Source organism: Mytilus californianus, unplaced genomic scaffold (genome assembly GCF_021869535.1).
Source record: "Mytilus californianus isolate M0D057914Y unplaced genomic scaffold, xbMytCali1.0.p SCAF_8, whole genome shotgun sequence".
Lineage (NCBI taxonomy): Eukaryota > Metazoa > Mollusca > Bivalvia > Mytilida > Mytilidae > Mytilus > Mytilus californianus.
In genome coordinates, this window is record NW_026262734.1 from 4,091,226 (window position 1) to 4,108,709 (window position 17,484).

General features: G+C 33.8%; 1 protein-coding gene across 1 annotated transcript in view; it reads left to right on the plus strand.

The window, feature by feature from the left end:
• Positions 1-118: 118 nt before the first annotated feature.
• LOC127711843 (early endosome antigen 1-like) overlaps positions 119-17,484 on the plus strand; it is a 34,545-nt gene continuing 17,179 nt past the window's right edge. The window contains exons 1-4 of the mRNA XM_052218007.1: positions 119-228; positions 10,378-10,716; positions 11,540-11,775; positions 15,978-16,638. Of these exons, the coding sequence (XP_052073967.1) occupies positions 10,515-10,716; positions 11,540-11,775; positions 15,978-16,638 (1,099 nt within the window). The 5' untranslated portion in view covers positions 119-228; positions 10,378-10,514. The remainder of the gene's footprint in view (positions 229-10,377; positions 10,717-11,539; positions 11,776-15,977; positions 16,639-17,484) is intronic.

Genomic DNA, 17,484 nt, shown 5'->3' on the forward strand with positions numbered 1-17,484 from the left:
TCTTGATAACAAACTGTAAAATCTGATCTTACGAAAAGCACTCAACTGACCGTGAGAAGTTCAAGTCTGGATCGCTGTCTCATTTGCTGTTCTCCGGTATATAAAATACCAGGCTAGATTCGAAAACGAAAGTAGGAATAAACAGACCTTGAAAAAAAACCCAGGAGAAAACGACGTGAAAAAATTCTTGTAAAACCGAAGAAGGTTATTTTATCAACATATCAATGGGTAATTCAAAATACTGATTGCCAAGATTTTTTTCTTTAAAGTAAAAAACCACAAAAACAAATAACACACAAAATGAAATAGCCTTGGACAAATTAACATCCTCAAGGAGCAATTCCAAAAAGCATTCATCACTGAATCATCTGCAAACCCAATACCAGTAAAAAACCTAACATCACATGCACAAATGATTGTAATTAAATTAAGAGAAAAGGGTGTCAACAAATTACTGCATAACATTAATCCAAATAAAGCCACAGGCCCTGATGAACTATGTCAGTCAGGGGTACTACTTGTACAAGTAATCTTTATTTACTTGAAGAAGTAAATAAAATATACTTATACAAGTTAATTATATTGTTTGAATAATCTCCCCTTAATTTTCTAAAAAATTTACTTGTATAAGTAAATTTTTTTTACAATCCCACAAAAATTCTCAAGTTTTGAGATGTAAAATCATGCCTTTAACAATTTTTCTCAGGTTAGCTCATAATTTTTGATAAGAGTTCAATGTTTCATCTCATTAATTCAACAAAGAAACTGATTGAGCAAAGATCTTAAGTATTTGCGCAAGACCTTCAAAAATTGCTCCTTGGGGGCTTGTAAATGAGCAGTGTTCTAAAGATAACAGACAAATGAGATTTTCATTGTCCATGAAATTACACTTAAATGAATAGTAAAGACATCTGCAAAGGACAGACAATTCAAAATTCTGTTAGAGCAAAGAAGTTCTAAGAATTCAAGAAAAGAAGATAGGATGACTTTTTTACTTGTATAAGTAAAAAAATCTGAATGTCTAAGGGACATAACTAGGCCAAAAAATAATTTACTTATACAAGTAAATAAAATACACTTGTATAAGTATCCTACAAATTTACTTATACAAGTATATTATAATTACTTCTACAAGTAAATAAAAATTACTTGTACAAGTAGTACCCCTGACTGTATGTGGAAAGGTATTAGAGGAAATGAAAGATCATCTTAGTCCTACATGTATCATTACACTCACCTTCCAAAAGTCAATTAACACTCATAAATACTGACAGACTAGGAAAATGCAAACGTCTGTCCTGCATTCAAAAAAGGAGACGAACACAATGGGGTATTTATGTTAAGGCAGTGTCTGCGCGTACCCGCATGCGGGTACGAATAGTCAGATTGCCATTCATAGGATACGCGTACCCACATCCGGTTTTATAATAAAATGCCATCGGATCGGGAATGAAACGTGAAATATATACGGAAATTATCGATAATATGGGGATTTCGTGTAGAACGAGTGAAGAGTATGAAAAATAATATTTTCAAATTGTATTTATTAGATAATGATACATAATAAACATTGCAAATTAAAGAATCACCCATCAGCAAACCCGAAAAATCCACTTTATGACAAGGCACATGCCCAGATTTTAATTGAAATAGAAAACGGAAATTATTTATTTGCGCAGTCTACTCCCAAAATTATTAGCCCTTTAGGCATCATACCAAAGCCTGATGGGGGTGTACGCATTATTCATGATTGTAGTAGGCGAGGAGGTACTTCCGTTAACGATCTGGTGGGCGAGTTTCCTAAACAAAAATTTCAAACTATTGATTATGCTGCTAAATTGGTGATTCCGAATTATTTTTTGGCAAAAGTGGATTTAAAATCTGCCTATAGATCTGTTCGAATTAGCAAGCAAAGTCAACAAGTTACTGGATTTAAATGGGTTTTTAGTCCCCTACCAACGAAGTCGAAGGAGACTTTAGGTTTGCACTCCGTCCGTCTGTCTGTCCTTCTGTCAGTCCAGCAAATCAGCTTTCCACACTTTTTTTCTTCATGGTTGAAGATATCGATTTGATATTTGGTATATTGTTTTATCATGACAAGTTATAGATCAAGTTAAATTATTTGAAGAATTTTTTAGCAGGTTTGTTTGTTATTTAGTATAAACTAATTTTCTGAATGCTATATATATAAAGAAAAATTTATGAGGAGAAATCCTTTAATTAGATAATAATCTATATTTTTTAATGTATATATTTCAATACATTACATTGTGGTAAATGTTGTTGACATTTTATAGATAAGTTACAAATCTATATTAGTTTGTGACAAATGAAAGAAAAAATATTTGGAACTAAAAATTATATTTAATTATAATTTGAAAATAGATATACACTGTATTACATCAAATCTAATTTTAGAGAACTATTAAACATATCTAATGTTTTTTCATTTCGTCGGTAGGGGACTAACAAGCATTCTGAGAGTATTGCATGGTTTAGGTTTGCACTCCGTCCGTCTGTCCATCTGTCAGTCTGGCAAATCAGCTTTCCACACTTATTTTCTTCGTTCTTGAAGATATTGATTTGATATTTGGTATATAGTTTAATCATGACAAGTTATAGATCAAGTTTGAATTTTGTTCCGGTCTGATGATTTAGTCCAGAGTCCATTCTTTGTTAAATTATTTGAAGAATTTTTTGGCAGGTTTGTTTGTTATTTAGTATAAACTAATTTTCTGAATGCTATAAATATAAAAAAAAATTATGATAATAATCTATTTTTATTAATGTATATATTTCAATACATTACATTGTGTAGATAATTAAAGTTGTTGACATTTTATAGATAAGTTACAAATCTATATTAGTTTGTGACAAATGAAAGAAAAAATATTTGGAACTATTAATTATATTTGATTATAATTTGAAAATAGATATACACTGTTACAGTATTACATCATATCTAATTTTAGAGAACTATTAATCATATATAATGTTTTTTTCACTCATATAATCAGTTTTCCACACTGTTTTTAGTCATGCTTGAAGATATTGACATGATATTTACTTTTTGTTTGCACCATGACAAGTTATAGAACAAGTTAGCATTTTGTTCCAGTTAAATGAATTTTTACCCGGTAGGGGACTATGTATTGCCATGCAATACTCTCAGAATGCTTGTTCCTAATGGCATTGAGCATACTTTATATGATTGCAAATTACCTTTTGGTGCAAAATTAGCACCTAATATTTTTCATAGATTGTTTCAGGCTGTCAAACGTATGATGTCACATAGAGGCTTTACTGTTGTCGCATATTTAGACGATTTCTTGATATGCGAACCAACACAAGCAAGATGTTTAGAAGCCCTAAACACATTAGTTTGCCTTTTGTGTTCTCTAGGTTTTTTGATCAGCTGGTCAAAAGTTGTAGGCCCTTGTCAAAAAATATAATTTTTGGGGATTGAAATAGATTACACGCTTATGGAATTGCGCCTCCCTGATGTAAAACTCTCTGCCTTGAAGAAAGATTTAGCAGAGTTTAAGCAGCGCCAGCGCGCATCAAAAAAGCAGCTCCAATCTTTAGCAGACAAATTAAATTGGGCATCCGCAGTGGTTCATGGCTGAAGAGTATTTCTTCGCAGGATCATTAATAGCTTCACATGTCTTAAGCAAGACTGGCACAAAATACGTGTCCAGGGTGAATTTCTAGCAGATATCATTTGGTGGCAAGACTTTATTGCTTCCTTCAATGGGAAATCACTTATTTTAGATAAGATACCAGTTACGTCTGTTATAACAGATGCTTGTACATGTTGTAAAAGTGGAGGGAGCGGCTTCCATGATTTAGACCGGTTCTATGTCAATAGGGATCAAGATTTCCCTCGTTGTTCTAGTTTTCATATAAATGAACTTGAGGCTTTTTCAGTTATTTTAGCTGCTAAACGCTGGTCTAGTAGTTGGGAAAATAAAAGAGTTATTGTTCTGTGTGATAATATGGCCACAGTTGCCTGCATTAATAAATGTACATCTCGTAACAAGATCTTAATGGGATTTTTAAGGGAACTTTTTTGGTTGTCAGCCTCATTCAATTTTCACATTAAGGCTGTTCATGTCCCAGGCTCTAGCAATGTTTTAGCAGACCACATTTCAAGGCTCCATGAATCGAATTCATTTGAGTTTTTTATGAGATATTGTTTACCCCAGCCCCTGTTTATTTCCCAATTGTAGGAACATATGTCTAATGCTGCCCTTTCTTTTCTTTTGTTTAGGCATACAGGGCACCAGGGATCTGAAGGAACTTGATGATCTGGTCCTCCATTTTCGGTGTAATACATTTGCGGAATCAACAAAAAAGACATACATGACTTATTTAAAATCTTATGTACAGTTTTGTAAAATGTCTGCAATACCTTTATTTCCTTTATCAAATGAGAATGCCGCAAGTTACATTGCATTTTTATCTCGCAGGCTGCAATATAACTCTATTTCAAATTATTTGATTATTATTAAATTAATTCATGTTGAAGCAGGATTACCAGATCCCTTAGCTGGTCATTTTGTACATTCTGTTTTGCAGGGGGCAAAAAGAGTATTTGGAACTGTAAGCAATAGGAAGTTACACATCACCCCATCTATTCTGCGACGAATTTTTACCACCATCAATCTGTCATGTACTGGGAACTTGGCTTTCTGGGCAGCCTGTTTAGTTGCATTTTTCTCATTTCTTAGGAAGTCAAATCTTTTGATTCCTTCTCCATCCCAGTTTGACCCAAATGTGCACTTAAGCAGGCAGGATATTATTTTTCAACCCAAAGGGGTTGTTTTGAGAATCTGCAAAAGCAAGACCATTCAATATGCACAAAGAGTACTTGAGATTCCTCTACCAAGAATTCCTGATTCCCCTTTTTGTCCAGCGGGGGCGTTGTTATTGTTACATAATATGGTTCCAAATAATACAACACCATGTCCTGCATTCATTTATTTACACAAACATTTAGTTACCCCACTCACATATCCAGCCTTTTTGACTCGTTTGAAACACGCTTTACTCCTTTTAGGTATTGACAGCAGCCAATATTCAGGTCATAGTTTTCGCAGAGGTGGGGCCTCCTTTGCCTTGGAGTGTGGCCTGCCAGGTGAGGTCATCCAAGTGCAAGGAGACTGGCGTAACGATGCCTACAAATCCTATTTGGACCCGTCTTTGTCTTACCGTCATCAGGTGATGCATGCTTTTGGTTTGGGCAAATTTTTGGAGTACCACAGTTTTGCAGATCTATGTAATTTTGTCTTTGGCTATATTTGCCAATTATGTTTGCATCTAATTGGAATTATAATTAAACTGTGGATTTACTTGGCCCAAACCTGTATTTAGTTTTTATTCAGCCTCAAGTAAATGTAATGGTTTCTTCACTAGACTCTGAACTAGTTATTTGAATTGGTTCAGGACCTGGTTGAGACTCCTCATACAGAAGTTGCATACTCACACTTTTACACTAGGAAAATACAATATACATGTAGGATGTTGTCTGAGAGGTGGTAGCAGCACAGCAAATCTTACCATGGGGCAACAAAGGGTGGGGTTAGGGGGCGGGGGGTTAAGAGTTATGATTGGATTAATGGGGTATTTATTTTAAATATATTATTAATCAAAATAAAATTAACTCTGCCGTTTGCATCATAGGGGAGTATTGATCAATAATTATCTTTACATGCCAGACTGGTGTTGGATTGCCGCTGTGCTCGTCTGCCCTTGGACGACAGTCCTTATTTGGTCAAGAGACTGGCATTACCAATGGGAAGGGGGCTTCCAGTGATGACCAGTCACATGACTAATTAGCTGATTGGTTTGTGATTGTAGTGCGCTCACTTCAATTAGAAAATTTAGCGTGGTTGAACGCAGCAAAGTTTCATGCAGAAACTGATTTTTTATTCCCACCCACCGCACCACTTTGTTTATTGCATGACGATGATGTGTTTCTTTTTTACAAGTAATTTGTAGTTTTGTTTGTTATGAGTACATGTACCACAGTTTTGCAGAGCTATGTAATTTTGTCTTTGGCTATATTTGCCAATTATGTTTGCATCTAATTGGAATTATAATTAAACTGTGGATTTACTTGGCATTACAGGCCAATTTCACTAGTTACATGTATACTTTGCAAAATAATGGAGCATATATAATATATATTTATCATAGCTAGTCAAATAATGGAACATCTTGATAAAAAAAAACAATATATTATATGATCTACAACATGGCTTTCGATCTAAGGGAGCTACCATTTGATTTTATGGGGGGCTAGGATGACAAATTTTGTCCTGCATTTTTTTTTAGTTGTAATCTCTGTCCTGCATTTTTTTTTAGTTGTAATCTCTGTCCTGCATTTTTATTTTTCACTCTATTTGGTCTAGCCTTTTTTTTTTATTAGTTTATCCTGACTTTTTTTACCCAAATTGGTTTCCGTTCTCTAACTTGAGTTTGCCTCAACCAAATGTTATGAAACCTATACACAATATTCATTACCACAAAACCAAGATCAAGTACAATTTTTTTGTTACCGTTTTCTAACTTTAGTTTGCCTCAATCAAATGTTATGAAACTTATACACAATGCTTATTACTACATAATACAGATTAAGTATGAAATTAAGTGGCAACACTTTTACCATTCTTGAGTTATGTCCCTTTATAAACATAGAAATTGCTGAATTTTTCATTTTCTTTCTCTAACTTTAGTTTGTCTCAACCAAATGTTATAAAACTTATACACAACTGTTCTAGAGTTATGTGTGTTTACAAATAGAAAAATTGTTGAATTTTTAGTTTCTGTTCTCTACTTAAGTTATCCTCAACTAAATGTTATGAGACGTACACACAATGCTTATTACCACAAAACTCAGATCAAGTTCAAATTTGGGTAGCGTCACTTGTACCGTTCTTCAGTTATGTCCCTTTATAACTATATGATATGCAAGCGGGGGCATCATCTGTGTCCACATGTGGACACTATCCACATTTATTTTACAAAGATATGAATAAAAATATAAATCATTTGAAAGTCCCTTTATGTCTCTGATTCTCTCTTTCCCTCTTTCACTCTCTCTCTCTCTCCTTTTTCACAATCTCTTTATAGCAAAATATCTATATAGATAATGAAATAGAGAGAAAAAATTGATTTACATGTACTGTGTATATTGCATGTTGTCTGCTCGATTTACATAAATAAGTCAAACATATATATATGTTTAATACTGTATGGTTGTTGGACTTCCATTCTGGATAAATAATTTACATAGGGGCCCAAAGTTTTTCAAGTGCAAAATCTCTGTTGTATTTTCTTGCTGTATATAATTCTATATTATAAAAGTTTTTTTTATCTATTTTTCAATTCAAGTGCATTAGGAAGCCTTTTTTCTAGTTTGCATTTGTATACGTATTTTTTTGCCTCAGCCATAGCAGAGGGGGCATTAAGTTTTACCCTTGTGTGTCCGTCCGTCCGTACGTACACCTATACACAATATTCATTACCACAAAACCAAGATCAAGTACAATTTTTTTGTTGACATTCTCTAACTTTAGTTTGCCTCAACCAAATGTTATGAAACTTATCCACAATGTTTATTACCACAAAACACAGATGAAGTTTGAATATTGGTGGCGTCACTTTTACCTTTCTAGAGTTATGCCCCTTTACAAATGAAAAAAATGCTGATTTTTTTTGTTTCCGTTCTCTAACTTGAGTCTGCCTCAACCAAATGTTATGAAACTTATGCACAATGCTAATTACCACAATACACAGATCAAATTTGAATTTTGTTGGCGTCACTTTTACCGTTCTAAGAGTTATGCCCCTTTACAAATTTCAAAATTGCTGAAATATTTGTTTCTGTTCTCTAACTTTAGTTTGCCTCAATCAAGTGTTATGAAACTTATGCACAATGCTAATTACCACAAAACACAGACAAAAAGATTGAATTTTAGTGGCGTCACTTCTACTGTTCTAGAGTTATACCCCTTTAAAAATGGAAAAATTGCTGAATTTTTCGTTTCTGTTCTCTAATTTAAGTTTACGTCAACTAAATGTTATGAAACTTATAAACAATGCTTATTACCACAAAACTCAGATCAAGTTCAAATTTGGGTAGTGTCACTTTTACAGTTCTTGAGTTATGGCCCTTTATAACGTTATATGCAAGCGGGGGCATCATCTGTGTCCCATGGACACATTCCCCATTTATTTGGTATATGTGGTATAACAAAACTCCTTAACAACATCTACCCTCATAAAGCCAAGGGCCCAGACAATATCATATAAGAACATATAGCACCAATTTTAACAATAATATTTAAAAAATCGCTCGAAACTTGACAAACACTACATAGATATAGGAAGATGTGGTATGAGTGCCAATGAGACAACTCTCCATCCAAGTTACAATTTATAAAAGTAAACCATTATAGGTCAAGGTACAGCCTTCAACACGGAGCATTGGCTCACACCGAACAGCAAGCTATAAAGGGCCCCAAAAAGTTACTAGTGTAAAACCATTCAAACGGAAAAACCAACGGTCTAATCTATATAAAAACGAGAAACGAGAAACACGTTTGAACTACATAAACAGACGACAACTACTGAAATCAGATTCCTGACTTAGGACATGACTGGAACCATGCTAATGTTGAGGACATGACTGGAAGCATGCTAATGTTGAGGACAGGACTGGAAGCATGCTAATGTTGAGGACAGGACTGGAAGCATGCTAATGTTGAGGACATGACTGGAAGCATGCTAATGTTTAAGAGTGACAAACATAAAGCTGTCAGATACAGGCCAATATCATTGATTTGTATCTACTGCAAGTTAATGGAACATATTGTCTCAATACATGTATTATTAACCATCTTAAGAATAATAGCATCATGTATGATTTCTAACATGGCTTTAGACATTCACAATCATGCAAAACACAATTACTATCTTTTATTCTAGAAATATCAGCTGCAAACAACAGCAACACTCAAACTGATCTCATTATATACTTTGCTATAAACTATAAAGCATTCAATAAGGTACCACATCAAAGACTTTTCTCTGCATTGTTTTCAAATCACACTCAAACAGTTGTCATGGATGGAAAGTCATCAAACACTGTCCAAGTCACATCAAGGTTGCCTCAAGGTACTGTCGTAGGCCCAGTCTTATTTTTGGTCTATAAACATGATATAAATGACCTTTCAGGCTGCTTAAAACATAGTAAACTTAGATTATTTGCAGACAACAGTATTATATACAGGACGATCAGATCCCAAAGTGACTTCAGGCTGATCTTGATGCAGCAGCAAGGTGTGATGGCTTTTCATCTCGACAAATGCACAGTCCTATCAGTCACGCAGAAAAAAACAACCATTTAAATATAATGATAGAATCATTATTATCTGCTCAATACTGTGGTACCTTGGTATTACACTTTAATCAAATCACATGCAGTCAGGGGTAATATTAAACTAGTACAAGTATTTTTTTATTTACTGGTACAGGTAAAATATTTTGGAGGAGAGTTATATCCCTTAGACACATTCAGTATTTTTTAAAATTTAATAAGTAAAAAAATCTTCTTTTCTTGTTTTCCTAAATTTGTATGATTAGTGAAATTACTCTAAAAGCATGAATAGAGTGTTTTATTATCTGTCTAATAGTTGTCTTAGCTATTCATAAAAGTATAATTTCATTGCAGTGAAAAAAATTGCTTAAATTATTTGTAATCATGTGCTTACAATGCTACAATGCAGTTACTCTACTGCCGATTGAAAATGCAAATCTTTTTTGTTATCTTCAAAATACTACTCATTTTCAAGCCTCCAGGTAGTAGTTTTTGAAGGCCTTGCATGGTTACTTAATATCTGTGTTTTATTTGTTTACTAGTAGTTTTTGAGATAAAAGATTTATCCCTAATAAAAAAATAATTAGAAAATCATGAAGATTTTGTTTAGGCATGTTTTTACCTCCCAAAACTTGAGAGTTTAATGAATTTAAGGGGTTGTTAAAAAACATTACTTGAATGAGTAATTTTTTTAGAGAAGATTAAGGGGAGATTTTTCAAACCTTGAAAATGAAATAAAAATCTTACAAATTTACTTATCAGTAAATATTACTTACATCTTCAAGAAAATAAACATGACTTGTATAAGCATTACCCCTGACTGACATTGGGTCTTTTCTAGTTTCCCAATTTGTGAAAAAATGAACCACACTCCATACCCCTACAATTAAACCACATGTGTGAAATTGTCTCGGCATCGAAATGAGCCATCATACATCTCCAAGTGTACGATATGGACAGGACATTTTATATATTTTTAGTCTGTTCTATTGCAGGTCCATTCTGAAAGAAAAGATGTAGCTGTAGACAGTGGCTACAGTGGTGTTAGAGGGTGACACTGTAGCAAATAATAGAAACCATTATAAACAGAACAAGGATAGCGAGATAAGGAGATACTACTAAAGAAACCAACATGAGTCTAACAGTAGAAGAGTCAAACTTACTGAGATTTTACTTCCTGAATTTGAAGGTTGCTTCTAAGGCTGCCAGGGTATATTTTGATTCTATCCATCCACCAGCAGGACTTGCAGGGGAACTTACAAGAAGTTCTGTGACCTTGAAAGGGCTCCGTTTTATGACAAAACTGCAACTGAATGTTTTATATCCCAGTTCTGGTAACTTTTAGCTATGTATGTTCTTGTGATAAGGGTGAACCAGATGAGACTTAATGTTTATATTCATAAGAAAAAAACACACAAGTTCAAATGTAAGCTCAGGGGCGGATCCAGCCATTTTAAAAAGGGGGGGGGGGGGGGGTTCCAACCATATGTCCCCATTCAAATGCATTGATCGTCCAAAAAATAGGGGGGGGTTATTGTATTGTTGACGCTTTTTATCTATTTTCCACATAAAGAGATCATATTTGTATCACATTGAACATAGTGTGATATAAATAAGTGATACGAAATATATATGCTTTAATTTGGTTGGCTTTTCTTGCAACATGACATTTTCATTAGCTACTCACTAGGCCAATGATGACTTTCAAACTTCCCGACAAACTACTTTTTCAGCTTTGCGACATAGAAATGTGATATCATCAATAGCATATTAAATGTTGACACTTTCCACCTTCAAATCTTTTTTTGTCAATTTATATTTCATTGTAAACCCGTCTAAAAGCACAACAAAAATGCCTGGTCTAATGTTATCAATTGAAACAAAAAGCAGTCAGCCTCGTTTATATATTATTATTTTGAAATAAAATATATCCAAATCTCACTCGTTATGAAATTTATAACTATATTATGATATAATTTATTGCGGCAAGTAATGTTAGATCAGAAGACTTTGATACATGTATAACAATGATTATCTGCCTTTTACGGAACATGACACTAAGTGAATCTGTCCTTGTAACAGGCTGGGATAACTGACCCCGTCCAATTCTTACTCTTAAACGTATATGATATAATTATATTATGATATCTGTTACAGGCCAAACAGTTACTTCAGCAGACTTTGATACAACGTTGATAGTTTGCCTTTTACGGAACCTGCCACCACGTGAATCTTCCCCCCTTACCGGCTGGGATAATTTACCACCACCAGGTGATACCAGTACAGGTGCAGACCTTGCTAGAGTCAAATGGTACAGAAACCTGTCAGCCCATAGTAAAGACGGGATATTGTCGTCTACAGATTTCAATCAGTTCTGGGGTGATTTAGAAGGTGTAAGTATATATAGATCATGACCACAATATAATCAAATCATTTCAAATCATAGCCTTGGGCTGTTTTCTGCTCTTTGGTAGGGTTGTTGTCTCTTTGACCCAATCCCATTTCCATACTCCTTTTTATACGACCGCAAAAATTGAAAATTTTTTGGTCGTATATTGGTATGACGTTGGCGTCGTCGTCGTCGTCGTCGTCGTCGTCGTCCGGCGTCGTCTGGCGTCGTCCGAAGACACATTGGTTTTCGCACTCTAACTTTAGTTTAAGTGAATGGATCTCCATGAAATTTTACCATAAGGTTCAATACCATGAAAGGAAGGTTGGGATTGATTTTGGGGGTTATGGTACCAACAGTTAAGGAATTAGGGGCCAAAAAGGGGCCAACAATAAGCATTTTTGTAACTTCCAGACAATAACTTGTGTGTAAGTGTATGGATCTCTCTGACATTGTACCACAAGGTTCCATATCACAAAGGGAAGGCTGTAATTGATTTTGGGGGTAATTGCCTCAAAATGTTAGGAATTAGGGGCCAAAAAAGGGGCAAAAAACAAGCATTTTTCTAGTTTCATGACAATAACTTGTGTGTAAGTGTTTGGATATTTCTGAAATTGTACTACAAGGTTCCATATCACAAAGGGAAAGCTGAAATTGAGTTTGGGGGTAATTGCCCGAAACGTTTAGGAATTGGGGGCCAAAAAGGGGCCAAAAATAAGCATTTTTCTAGTTTCCAGACAATAACTTGTGTTCAAGTGTATGGATCTCTCTGAAATTGTACTGCAAGGTACCATACCACAAAGGGAAGGCTGAGATTGAGTTTGGGGGTGATGAATCATAAGGGGGTTCAAAAAATTTTGGGGGGGGATTTTTTTTTTCTTTTTTTTTTCTTTTTTTCCTTTTTTTTTTCTTTTAAAATTTTCCATTTTAAGTTGGTTATTTCTGATTTATATTTAAAAGCAAATAATAATGATATGGTAGGAGATACACACCAAACAGGATGTGTAAATTATTATATAATAAGTATTGTGCAATAGCAAGAAATTTTCAATTGCACAGTATTGCACAATAGCAAGAAATCTTCAATTGCACAGTATTGCGCAATAGCAAGAAATCTTCAATTGCACAGTATTGCGCAATAGCAAGAAATATCCAATAGCACAATATTGCGCAATAGCAAGAAATTGTCAATTGTACAGTATTGCGCAATAGCAAGAAATAATCAATTGCACAGTATTGTGCAAAAGAAGATACTTCGTATAAATTGCTTATTTCTTGATCAATTTCAATGGGGTTTTATTCTTGAATTCTTGGGGTTCTTTAATATACTGAATCTAACCGTGTATTAAGTTTTTGGATTTTGGGCCCCGTTTTTAAATTGGTCCACATTGAGGTCCAAAGGGTCCAAAATTTAACTTTGTTTGATTTCATCAAAAATTGAATTATTGGGGTTCTTTGATATGCCGAATCTAACCGTGTATTTAGATTCTTAATTTTTGGTTCTGTTTTCAAATTGGTCTACATAGAGGTCCAAAGGGTCCAAAATTAAACTTAGTTTGATTTCAACAAAAATTGAATATACGGGGTTCTTTGATATGCTGAATCTAACCATGTATTTAGATTTTTGATTATGGGCCCAGTTTTCAAGTTGGTCCAAATCGGGGTCCAAAATTCAACTTTGTTTGATTTCAACAAAAATTGAATATATGGGGTTCTTTGATATGCTGAATCTAATCATGTATTTAGATTTTTGATTATGGGCCCAGTTTTCAAGTTGGTCCAAATCGGGGTCCAAAATTAAACTTTGTTTGATTTCAACAAAAATTGAATATATGGGGTTCTTTGATATGCTGAATCTAACCATGTATTTAGATTTTTGATTGGTGGGCCCTGTTATCAACTTTGTCCACATTGAGATCAAAAGGGTCCAAAATTTAACTTTGTTTGATTTCATCAAAAATTGAATATATGGGGTTCTTTGATATGCTGAATCTAACCATGTATTTAGATTTTTGATTATGGGCCCAGTTTTCAAGTTGGTCCAAATCGGGGTCCAAAATTAAACTTTGTTTGATTTCAACAAAAATTGAATATATGGGGTTTTTTGATATGCTGAATCTAACCATGTATTTAGATTTTTGATTATGGGCCCAGTTTTCAAGTTGGTCCAAATCGGGGTCCAAAATTAAACTTTGTTTGATTTCAACAAAAATTGAATATATGGGGTCCTGTAATATGCTGAATCTAACCGTGTATTAAGTTTTTGGATTTTGGGCCCCGTTTTTAAATTGGTCCACATTGAAGTCCAAAGGGTCCAAAATTTAACTTTGTTTGATTTCATCAAAAATTGAATTATTGGGGTTCTTTGATATGCCAAATCTAACCGTGTATTTAGATTCTTAATTTTTGGTTCCGTTTTCAAATTGGTCTACATAAAGGTCCAAAGGGTCCAAAATTAAACTTAGTTTGATTTTAACAAAAATTGAATTTTTAGGGTTCTTTGATATGCTGAATCTAAACATGTATTTAGATTTTTGATTATGGGCCCAGTTTTCAAGTTGGTTCAAATCGGGGTCCAAAATTAAACTTTGTTTGATTTCAACAAAAATTGAATATATGGGGTTCTTTGATATGCTGAATCTAACCATGTATTTAGATTTTTGATTTTTGGGCCCTGTTATCATTTTTGTCCACATTGAGATCAAAAGGGTCCAAAATTAAACTTTGTTTGATTTCATCAAAAATTGAATTCTTGGGGTTCTTTGATATGCTGAATCTAACCATGTATTTAGATTTTGGATATTGGACCATAATAGGTGAATGTCCAATTTAAAATTTTTAAGTTCTTAGACCACATTCATTCTGTGTCAGAAACCTATGCTGTGTCAAATATTTAATCACAATCCAAATTCAGAGCTGTATCAAGCTTGAATGTTGTGTCCATACTTGCCCCAACTGTTCAGGGTTCGACCTCTGCGGTCGTATCAAGCTGCGCCCTGCGGAGCATTTTATTTAAAATTACTCTTAATGATAAATGTGGGCACACCTTTTTCCTAAATTTGGTACTCCCCCCACAAGAAATGCAGCTCCTGACAGAAAGGTCAAATCTTCTAATGTCTTCCTATTTCAACTTTATAATCCTATCGTTGCAAGTAATTGATAGCAGAGTTGCAACATATTGGATAATGCATCTGAGGGGGGCAGGTCTATTAATGTGTATGCCCCTCAGGGTCAAAGTCACAGCAGCAGCAGATTGAAATTTGTGTTTTTGTATATTTGTAAAGAGGGGAGAAAGATACCAGAGGGACATTCAAACTCATATGTCGAAAATAAACAGACAATGCGATGGGTAAAAAGAAAAAGACCAATAGACAAACAATAGTACACAAACCACAACATAGAAAACTAAAGACTGAGCAACACAAACCCCACCAAAAACTGGTAGGGTAATTATCATAGAATGTAATGAGGTAGAAAAATACAATAAAAAACACTGAAAATATCAATTTCGATTATCCTCCAAAGAAAAGTAGCTAAATTATTTTGATATTGGTACTCTTAAGTTACTTAACATTTGTGTGCAATAGATTTCTTTGTTTAGTTTTGAAGATAAAAGGTTGCATGTTTTGAACTTCAAAAACTTGAGAATTTAATAGGTTGTAAAAAAATAACTTTTTTTGTATTTATTAGTAAATTTTTTTAAGAAAATATAAGGGAGATTATTCAATTCTTGAAAATAAAATAAAAATCTTACAATTTTACTTAAACAAGTAAATATTACTTACATCTTCAAGTAAATAAACATTACTTGTATAAATATTATCCCTGACTGACAGGTATGCATTTAATTGTTTATCCAAGACAGCAATTTTCCTTCTGTACTGTTCCCATATGAACAAACAATAAAGGACCTAATGTTGAGCCTTGAGGACAACAACAGGCTCAGAATTATTTGACATTAAAACATGAAAACAACTTTTGAAGTGTTCTATATTGAAATTGGTTGGTAATTTTCTAAAATTTAAGTATTGATCGATCGTTAACCTTACAAATGTTTAACATAGACATAGACACCCTCCAGGTTCTTTATAATTGTCAAAATTTTATGCATATCAGTGAAATGTTTTTATGAGTATATTGATTGTAACTTTCTCCCAACAAACACTAGAATAAAGTTAAGTAGCTCTGTATTTTCCATTCATATAGGCCATTGGACGTCTTAGTGCCAAAGGCGGACTGCCAATGCTTAAAGAAGCTCAGTTGGCACAAAGTTTCTCCATTGGATCCCTTACAGATGTATTACTGGAACTTAGAAACTATGAAAAATCACAACAGGAACTGACAGAAATGATAACAAATCTTCAATCAGCAATTGACAGTCTTAGGACTAACAAAGAAGAGCATGAAAAGAGAATTCATCAGGTAAATGTTTCCCATCAAAAAGGGGAAGCTGAAACACAAAAATTGACAACTGAACCTTCTGATTACAAAGATAAATGTACAGAGAAACTTGAAGCATGTAAGAATGATATAAAAAAGAATGAAGAAATGATTAAAGAATTGCAAGACCAATCAGTTAAGAAAAAGGATAAGATAGCTGATCTTATTTCACAAATAGGCAAACTTGAAAAACATGACAAGATGTTAAAAGAACATGATGAACATTTGGCTATGCTTGATGAACAGGGGTCAAAACAAGGTGAACAGATAGCACAACAAGGTGAACAGTTGGCACAACATTGTGAACAGATGGCACATCAAAGTGAACAGATGGCACAACAAGGTGAACAGATGGCACATCAAAGTGAACAGATGGCACAACAAAGTGAACAGATGGCACAACAAAGTGAACAGATGGCACGACAAGGTGAGATAGGTTCAGTATTCAGTTGTTTTGTTCTGTAGCCATGATGCTGATGACACACCAGGTAAGGGAGCTACCATTTGATTTTTATGGAGGGGCTAGGATGAAAAATTTTGTCCTGCATTTTTTTTAGTTGTAATCTCTGTCCTGCCTATTTATTTTTCACTCTATTCGGTCCTGCCTTTTTTTTTATTAGTTTATCCAGACTTTTTTTACATAAATTGTCATCTTGCTTTTTTTTTTTGCAAAGTTGCTCAACCTGCCTTTTTTTTTACTCAAAACTTCTGTCCTGCCTTTTTTTTTAAAATTTCATCCTAGCCCCCCCCCCCCCCCATAAAAATCAAATGGTAGCTCCCTAAGATTGATTCAGTATTTGTAAAGCAAAATATTGTCCTATGAAATATTGTCCTATGAAATATTGTCCCCAAGACAATATTTTATAACTATGTATCATGAAATATTGTCCTCAGCTATGAAAAAATGTCTAGAGAAGGACAAATTTGCATTGTGAAATTTTGTAAATAGACAATATTTCACAGATGAATACTATGAAGTTTTGTCATGTTAAAGGGAGGTTATATTTTGTGTGTTATGAGGCAATATTTCATTAACAGATTGTCATTAAATTAAGTCTCATGAAGGGGAGGTTATCAACATATATCATGTTGGATAATGATATCATTAAAGTGTTTTATTTGATTGATAATAACAAATAAACACAAATTAATATTCCAGTTACTCATGTACCTCCAAAACGCTGTCACAAATAGATTTGTCCATCTAGTATTCACTAATACTATAAGTACATTCAATTTTGAACATACATATGTGATTGTCAGTTTTATTGTC